Genomic DNA, 9,510 nt, shown 5'->3' with positions numbered 1-9,510 from the left:
GTTCCCTTTTCTCCACACCCTCTCCAGCATTTATTGTTTATAGATTTCTTGATGAGGGCCATTCTGGCTGGTGTGAGGTGATATCTCATTGTAGTTTTGATTTTTGCCTTCATTCTTAAAGAATACTTTCCCTGGATAGACAGTTCTGGGTTACAGTCTTTTTAAAAAGCTCTTTAAGGATGTTACCCACTGTTTCCTGGCCCCTGTTGTTTATGATTGGAAGTAAGTGCTGTTCAAATCGTTGTTTTCCTGTATGTGATACACGGTTTCTCTCTGGTGGTTTCAAGATCTTCCCTCTCTGGTGTTCAGCAGCTTGACTCCGACGTGTGGTTTTCGTCGTATTTATCTTGCTTGAGGCTTACCGAGTATCTTGAAGCTGTAAATTTGTCTTCCATCAAATTTGGTTAATTTTGGTTATTATTTCTTCAATTTTTTGTCTCATTCTTTCTTCTAGGACACCTGGTGACACTGTCCTACACGTCTCTGAGGCTTTTAAACTTTATTCATTTCTGATCTTTATTTGTCTCTTCAGGTTGGATCATTTCCATTGATATGCCTGTTGTTCTCTCCTCCTTGCTGTTTCACTGTTCTGTCCTTTCTGGCCCAACTCCAACGTTGACCTGCCATTTCTCCTCTTTCGTAAGACTGTGGGGTTGCTGAGGGGTCAGAGCTCTGCACTGGCTCAGTGGGACTGAGGGCCAGAGAGGATACACACGTGTGATGTCATCTCTGCCGTGAAAGTGTGGCCCCCGGGGCAGGCAGGACGTGGCACAAGCTCATGCCAGGGGAAAGGCGGGCAGGCTCAACAGAAGTGATGAGTCTCTGGGAGAGAGGCCGGGGCTAGGGCAGTCAGTTGTCTTCCTGGGGGACGCACTGGGCGGGGTGCAGGTCCCTCCTGTGTCCTAGGCCCTGGGCTATCTGCTCTCTGACCTCAGCGGACCTGCACAACATCCCCACCTCAAAATTATCCTCCCCCCACGTAACAGATCGGGAGAGGTTGTCTGGGGCCTAAGGTAGCGCAGCCGGTTAAATGACCGTGAGCGTGTGGCTTGGGGAGCACCAGGGAAGCCTTCTGTGACGGGGCAGGGTTTGAGACGTCGGAAGGCCGTGCGCCTCCTCCAAGTGCCCAGTCCAAATACCGCCCATGACCCTGGTATTTTTCTGGGCAGGATTGGTCCCGGAACTTGAACTAGTCTTAGACCCTGTCCTGGCTCTGACACGATCACTGCCCAGCCGGGTGACGCCGGCAGGTAACTCACCTTTCCAGCACCCCTGTCCGCATTTGAATGTGAGGAAATACAGGCTCGGTCTTGCATAGTTGATGCAGGGGACCAACGAAGTGATGGTCCGTGCAGCTGTGTGAAGAGTTTCAAAAGCACTTACACACGAGGTCGCTGAGGATTGTTCGTTCCCTCCATTCTGACGAGGCCACGTTCACACAGTGGCATCAATTTATTCCGGCCTTACGTTAAAGCGGTATTTTACGTGCTCGGTGTTTCTCTAGGTGTGAGGATACAGCAGGGGACAAAACAGGTAAAAAATCTTTGCCCTCGTGGTGTTGATGCTCCACCCTGCAGTGACCTCTCTCAATTCAAGATGTCTGCTTTTAAAAAAGCCTCATTTGGGGGCTTGGAACCCAGAGTTTTCAGCCACCAACTCTGAAGAAACCAAGCTACCCTGCTATTAAGTAACTGACTCGGTTTCCTTGCCAGTGGTGTCAGATGCATCACGCCTGTTTTATAGGGTCGTCACGAGGGTGGAAGGAGGTGATGTATGACAAGGAGTCCACACGGACTGGCTGTGGGCACGGGGAGCCTGGGGCAGAAGGCAAGTTGATTTGCTCCATGCCGAGCTTTCCGGCACCACCGTTGAGAACGTGGAAACCGGGGTTCTTTCTCCCCTTCCCCAGCACACGCAGAAAGGACTCTAGGGAATCCATCATCCCCTCCGTGCACCCCTCTTACCTTCCGTGGTGTCCCCACCTCCATCTCCCAGCGGGGGAGGTGCCGGGATCCACACCTCCTTGGCTGTCTGCCCACCTGTCTGCTCGACCTGGCCTTGGACCGCGCATGTATCTAAGAATAGAATCGTGGTGGTCAAAAACAAGAACCACCACCGAAAAACCCAGTTAGCCTTCTCTGAGTCCTCACTCTTAATGTTGATCCGTGCTGGGTTATTGAATTTTCTCCCTTGGGCTGGCTACTTTTGGAGTTTTCTGCAAAATGTTACGAGTGAATATGCTGCTTTTCTTTGAGAAAACTGTGTTACTGGAAGAACAGTGCAATGACCCCCAAGCTCCTCTTGTGACCAAATGCCCCAGACCTCCCCCCCGCCCCCCACCAAACTTCAAAGGCTCTTTCTTCACTGATCCTTCCCTGTTCTTCGCCCCACCCCCACACCCACCCCGAACCGCAGGAGACCCCAGCTGACTCCGTCTCCCTGTCCTCTCACCTCCTCCCGCAGGTTACGGGCACGCTGCTCCGGGCACGGACGCGGGCAAGGCCTTCTGCATGTTCTACGCGGTGCTGGGCATCCCGCTGACGCTGGTCATGTTCCAGAGCCTGGGCGAGCGCATGAACACGTTCGTGCGCTACCTGCTGAAGCGCATCAAGAGGTGCTGTGGCATGCGCAACACGGAGGTGTCCATGGAGAACATGGTGACCGTGGGCTTCTTCTCCTGCATGGGGACGCTGTGCATCGGGGCGGCCGCCTTCTCCCAGTGCGAGGAGTGGAGCTTCTTCCACGCCTACTACTACTGCTTCATCACGTTGACTACCATTGGCTTTGGGGACTACGTGGCCCTGCAGACCAAGGGCGCCCTGCAGAGGAAGCCGCTCTACGTGGCCTTTAGCTTTATGTATATCCTGGTGGGGCTGACGGTCATAGGGGCCTTCCTCAACCTGGTGGTCCTCAGGTTCCTGACCATGAACAGCGAGGACGAGCGGCGGGACGCCGAGGAGCGGGCGTCCCTCGCCGGCAACCGCAACAGCATGGCCATCCACATCCCCGAGGAGGCGCGGCAGGGCCGGCCCCGGTACAAGGCGGACGCGGCGGACCTGCAGTCCGTGTGCTCCTGCACCTGCTACCGCCCGCAGGAATACGGTGGCCGCTCGGCGGCACAGCAGAACTCCTTCAGCGCCAAGCTCGCCCCCCAGTACTTCCACCCCATCTCTTACAAGATCGAGGAGATCTCACCAAGCACATTAAAAAACAGCCTCTTCCCGTCCCCTATCAGCTCCGTTTCTCCCGGGTTACACAGCTTTACCGACAACCACAGGCTGACGAGACGGCGGAAGTCCATCTAGGGTCTGGGGAGGGAAACACCAACAGAAGTCATTTGTCACAGCTGACGTCAAGTCTCATTGGCCCACCTTGTCTTATTTATTGATGGTTATATCCTTTATTGTTATGGTTACTGTCATCATTTTTTCTTTCTCTCCTTCCCTCTTTCTTGGTTTCGTTTCTTCCCCACCTTCCCAGCGAGACAGAGCAGGCCAAAGGGAAAAAAGGAAAGGCCCGTCTTCCTGTGAAACTCGCATCTGAGCATGAAGCATGGATTTCTTCCTTCTTCCCAGCAAAGTATGCCTTACATTTCTCCCCAGCCCGCCCCACCTCTGGGGTGGCTTTCCCAGGACAGGTGTGAGACCCAGACAAGGAGACAGAGCCCAGAGGATACCTGACCCAAAGTTGCACACGCGGCTGAGAGCCTCGAGTGCCCACCCACAGTGGTGTCTCTGACCCAACTCCTTTCTCTTTTCCTCCCCAAGCAGTGGGTGGCCGAATGCGTGTGGTCTGAGTGTGTGTGAATGAGTGCACACACCAGTGTGCTTCTGATGCGACAAAATGGAAAGTATCAGGTATTCATCCTTCTTTTCCGTCACACAATTCTGTTAATAGCCTGCTTTCGGCCGCTTCCAAACAAAACGGGAAAACAAACAAAACCCACGAGGTTTCTGATTTATCATCTTGCCAAATCATGCATGTTCCACAAGCAATCTTTATCCCAGATACGTCATGACCACATTTTTGAAGCGCTGGATTCTAAATTATATTAACTTCTTTTTAGGGGGTGGGTGGGCAAGCCGACACGGATCATTTTAGCTTGCCAGTTCAAAAATTTTTTAAACAAGCATGCACTTTGTTAAACTGGTATGCGTTATCAACACAAGAAAACAAAACTAGCAATGGAATAATCAAAAGCCAATAATATTAATTTATTAGAGACGTTTTTAATTTTACCACCTCTAGTTCCAACAATTTTCCATGTAACTGGACGTGTTGGGGGAAACTGGAAAATTGTTGCAGCCACAGAGTGTTTTATTCTCTCTTATCTGTGTGATGACGATTTGTGTAGCATCTACCTACATGAATAAGAATCACAGTTCAGGATGCTTGGATGAGAATGGGTATTGCTAAGTGGATGTGGTTTCTTTTCCTAATGAAAAACGACAGGGCATTCCTCATTTTAAAGAATATATATAATGTATTTTAAGAAAGATTGTCTCTAACTGCATTTGATTTGTAAATAAGGGAATGTTGATGTTGGTCTCAGGAAGAGTTTGGAGGCAAGGAGCTGCGTCTTGGCCTGCTGGGAACTTGTCAGTCTCAGGGGGTGATTTTTTTTCTGAATAATGGAGAAATTCCTCCCCACTCTCGATAGGGGATGACCCCAAAGGGAAGGCCTGCTAACATCCTGGTGGCGGGCGGGGGGGCTATAGAACATAGCACATTGGAGGCCCTTTCCACAACAGGAATAAAGCAAAGTCTCACCTCCAGATTCACGGGGGGACCTTCATTTCCCTCATCACTGTCTCGGCCATTTCTAAAAATCAGCCATCCTCACTTCCCTTTTTCAAATTCTTCCAGCTCTTGGACAGCAATGTGCTTTGGCTGGGCTGCTTAGGAGCAGGTAATCTTTGATCTATAAAAGAGAGAGAGGCACTGAGAGGGTGAGTGATTTGCTCAACGTCAGAGAGCTGGTCTTTGCTAGAACTGAGACATTAGTCTCAGTCTGGACCCCGAAAGTGTCCAAGGAGGTGACCCCACCACATTATGGCACCCTCATTCAGCCCTCAGATGAGGGAACCTGCATCTCTTTCTCCACAGGTAAGTGTACCAGGCTTTTAGAGTCAGTTAGAGGTACACGGGTCCAACCCTTCACTCAGAACTGGTCCCCTCACCAGTGTACAGTGATCATAAAGTGACCTACTTCTGCTTGAATGCTTCCAGTGACAGGGAGCTCCTCCTTTCGCAGGGAAGTTTAGAAAACATCCCATAATCTCTCTTTCCACAGAGCTGGCTCTTCTTTGTAGGATTAAGGAGGGTAAGATGAAGTCTTTCCTGTTTGCGGGATGACCACCAACTTAAGTGTCTGAAGCAACTTGGAATTTCTCTTGGTTCCATATCCTAGCCCCCCACCCCACCCCCTGCCCTTTGCTACCAGCTCAGCCCCTGAAGGACACGTACCAAGTCTTCTGTTCCAAAGGTAAACATCCTTGTTTATGCTCAGAGCGTTCGGGGGTGGAGGGGGACCTCGGTTCGCTTCCCTTGTGATGTCCTTCTTTTTCTCAGATGGTCGAGCTCTTCCCTACCACGCTGTCTGGCCCAGGAGTCCTCTAGGTGCATCCAGTGAGGTGCTCTGATGGGGGCGCTGAGTCAGGAGTTCTCCAGGGTTCTCGTCTCTTGATAAAGCAGGCCTGGGGCATCTCCACCTAGAGCTTGCCCCCCCTGCCACCATCAGCATTGGAATCCTCAAAAGCCAAGGGAAAGCTTAGTCTGAGTCACCTCGCTGAGGTCCCTCATCTTCAGGAAAGGAAATCAAGGTCCAGAAAGGCTGGACACGAATCTGAGGCCCCACAGCCAGAACTTAGGTCTTCCCACTTGTTTATCCTGCTGCTTCGTCATTGCTGTCACACCCTCCAAACAGTCCTTGTTGCTGGACTTTTCAGCATCTCGGACCCAGGTCTCTCTTCCCCCCCTCACAGCTGATGATTTCTTTCTTTCAGCCCAGGTTTCCCACACCTTTCTTCCAGTTGACCACACCCACTCAGGGAGGGGGAAGAAATCTCACCAGGTTGTTTGAATTTGGGCCCCAACTTCCGTTAGAATGAGCTGAAGAAGAGCCACGTTCCACCAGCATCCCAGGAGGTTGGCCTGCCACGTGGTCCCTGGTGGGGGTCTAGAAATCAACATGCCACATAGATACTCAAAGAGATTTTGGACTCTCACTTGAATGCTTTCCAACTAGGAGATCTCAATCCATCCCCTCCATCAAAGACAAAAGGAAGGTAAGCAGTGGTACCGATTAGCCCAGCAGCTCTGAGTGCCATGCTTTCTAGAGACCATCCCATCTTGATCTTTATGACATCCATCCTGGGTGGAAGGTGCTGTTATGCCATTGGTCTACTAGATTCTTTACATAGGAGTGAACCAACCTGTTTGGCCTTTGAGATACCCAGTTAGCCCCAGAGCTGGGATCGGAGCACTTCTTTCCATCCACACCACTCTGTTCTGAAACTCAGGCGGCAGCCTCTTAAACACAGCAGGCCGCCTGGTGCCCTAAATTTAAATACTGTCTCTGAAGCATCTGTTGTGCTCTACTATGCACCACCAATTGGGAGGAGGGTACCTGCACTTTGGAATGATCACAGCAGATCACTTGCAGCCCAGGAATCCCCACTGGGTCCCTAATCCTTCCAGCAGAGGAAGCAGATGGATGCAGACTGCTGCCCAGGAGGCCTGGCTTTGCAGGTGCTCGTCAAAACCCATCTGTAGGAAAGGGTGAGTTGACCGCTTAATCTCGGTGCACCGTCGTCTGGTCTCTGCACATGGTGCCTCGGTTGGGAGAATATCTGGATGGTGACTTGGAAACCTGCAGATAAGCCCAGGCAGGTCATCTTTCTCTGCCTCCAGATCTTCTGAAAGCCTCGATTCCTAGTGATTCCTGGTCACTAGCGGTTTGAAGCTGGAGGGAAGAATGGTTTGGAGGCATTCGTTGTGCACACTGAGTTTGGAGGGGTAGGTGAGAGAGGTAAAAATGATTAAAGAAGGAAAACCACCCATCGCTGAGGTTTTCAGCCCTATTTCTTTATGTAAACTTCTTAAATAATAGGCCCTAATTAGGGTACCCGTTAAGGGCATCCACAGAGGCGTGGGGTCTGAGGCCTGTGCCGGACTATGTCCGTTCTCTTGGTGGGACGGGCGGTATCATCTGTCCAACACTCCAATGAATTGTATCTTCACCCTGGAAGGGGTGGGATGTGGGGTCTGTCACATGCAGGCCTGCTGCCTGGGAGTGGCTGACGTGTGTTTCTTACAGAGTCATGGTTTGTGTGGGACCCCGGAAGGATCCCAGGCAAGGAAAGTTTGGCAGGAGGGGGAGCCGGTTCTCACCTCCAGCTTCACTGGGCTCCTGGAAATCCGTTCCCCTCCCTGGGCCTCTGTAGCTTCCTCATCCACACAATGGGCCAGTTTGGGCTGACTTTGTGAGCATTTAGCACAAAATCAATTTGACTGATGAAGACATTTGGCCTGATGTTCTGGTCCCTGGGCACATCTGAGGGTTGAGCCACAACATTGAAAACCCAAAATCATTTCGTTTGGCAGCATCCTGGGAGCTGGGAAGATGGCGAGTGAGTAGGCAGAGGCATCAAGAAGGGTGGTCATCGTGCAAACCAAGGCCCCGTGCGTGCTGGGTTCCCCAAGGCCCTGGGCATACATCCATTTTATGTGGTTATTTCTTGAGCACACCTTAGTAGAGGTTGCTGTTTTGGGGGGGGCGTGGGGAGGGAAACCTATTACCATGATTCCTCCCTATCGCCCCAACTTTCTGTTGTGAAAATTCCAGATTTACAGAAAACTTCCATATCCCTTTCACCCGGACTCACCAGCCTTCAGAACTTTGCCACATTTGCTTAAACCACACCCCCCAACCCCGACATTCATACCCAGGGGCATTTGGAGGATGAAGTGACATCTGCAACTTTTAGGCGGTTCGGCCAAAGGGAAAAATTGTTTCTGTCCCAGGAACAGAAGACTTCTCTTTGGTAACAGTGCTGTTGTCACCCTTAAGTTTAACAGTCACACCGTGATACTGTCTAAGACGCAACCCATACTCACATTTCTCACGTCGTCCCAAAAATGTCTTCCAGGGCCTTTTTGTGAATCTGAGAGACAATCCAAGATTGCATCCCACGTTGCTTGTCTGCTCACCCCAGACTCTCCCGGTCTAGGATGTTTTCTCCGTTTTTGTTTGTCATGACGTTGCCACTTTGTTGTCTGAGCCAGTTCTGTTGTGGGCGGGCCCACGACCTGCCTCTGTCTCCTCAGGTTAAGGAATTAAAGGTGTTGTTACGATTAATGCATTTGAGAAATTTGACTCTCTGGAGACCTCTGTGATAACCTCTTTCGTCGTAGATAAATAAGGCATATTAAGTGCTGTTCTCCTTTGCTGGAGACATGAACTGAAGCTGTAGGAAAGGTGTCCAGGAGCTCCTGGATGCTGGGTCTCGTCACCAAAGCCGAGTAAGCCTCTGCTATTTCTAACTTCTCACATGGATCTCTCTTCTCTGCTGAGAGTCAGCAATCTTTCCCCTAAACACCTGTGGGGATGATGCAGCTATAAATAGACATAAAGCACCAAGACATTCTTTCATGGGTTGTAAAGGGTAGCAAGTGTAGCCCAGTAGAGTGGTTGGAAGGATGCCCGTAAGCCAGTGGGGTACTCGGCACCCAGTTGCTTCTCATCTCTGTTTGAGATGTGTGTTTGCACTGGCAAGTTCTATAGCATGGCCTTCTCAGTCTTGGTAGCATAGAGCAACCCACTGGCTGAGGCACGGTCCCTTTAATTTTGATCAAGAAAATATGTCCATACAGATTCCCGCCTCTGAGCCTTTGCCCATTCTGTTCCCGCTACCTGGAAGGTATCCCTGCCGCTCTCCAGCACGGAGGTGGAGATGGGAGCATACTTTAAAAGCTCCTTCTGACTATTTGTTCCATGAGGGACTCAATGGTGCCCTCCTCTGGGGTCCCCAGTCCTTCTTTCTATCACGGACAAATACACTGGGAAGGAAACCTCCAGTGACCCGGCCATAGGAGCTATACGTTCTGGGCAGCGCCCACAGCAGGGCATAAAGACAATCAGACTTCCAGCATCTTGCCTAAATGGTCACTCGTCACTGTCATCAAGGCACGTCTTAACTTCACTGCCAGACTTTGTTCCATCCCTGGAAACCGATGCACATCCATGGGATGAAAACCATCACCCCACCGTTGGCGATTCAGAGGCATTTGCCTGGCAGAGTTGGGTGGGCCACGTGCGATAGGGCCACAAGCTGTCCACAGCTGGGCATTTCCCATAAAGCAGGTGGTTGGTACATCTTCAGACGCCAGCGGCGCGCCTGTGACATTTTGCCCTGGAGTGAGTGAGCCCTGTGATGGCGAGTGTCAGCAGGAGTCAGGGCGGCACCGTTTTCTCACGGTAGTACTTCCGGTAGAGGCTGAGCGGTGTGG

The 9,510-nt window shown here is 51.1% G+C and overlaps 1 protein-coding gene across 1 annotated transcript in view; it reads left to right on the top strand.

Moving 5' to 3' along the window:
* Window positions 1-3,305, top strand: part of KCNK9 (potassium two pore domain channel subfamily K member 9) — an 86,646-nt gene extending 83,341 nt beyond the window's left edge. Inside the window, exon 2 of the mRNA XM_024741306.1 lies at window positions 2,464-3,305. Within this exon, the coding sequence (XP_024597074.1) occupies window positions 2,464-3,305 (842 nt within the window). The remainder of the gene's footprint in view (window positions 1-2,463) is intronic.
* Window positions 3,306-9,510: the final 6,205 nt, after the last annotated feature.

This window comes from Neophocaena asiaeorientalis, unplaced genomic scaffold (assembly GCF_003031525.2).
Source record: "Neophocaena asiaeorientalis asiaeorientalis breed wild unplaced genomic scaffold, Neophocaena_asiaeorientalis_V1.1 scaffold177, whole genome shotgun sequence".
Lineage (NCBI taxonomy): Eukaryota > Metazoa > Chordata > Mammalia > Artiodactyla > Phocoenidae > Neophocaena > Neophocaena asiaeorientalis.
Note: the sequence above shows the minus strand (reverse complement) of the source record. Positions and strands in the feature narration are given on the sequence as shown.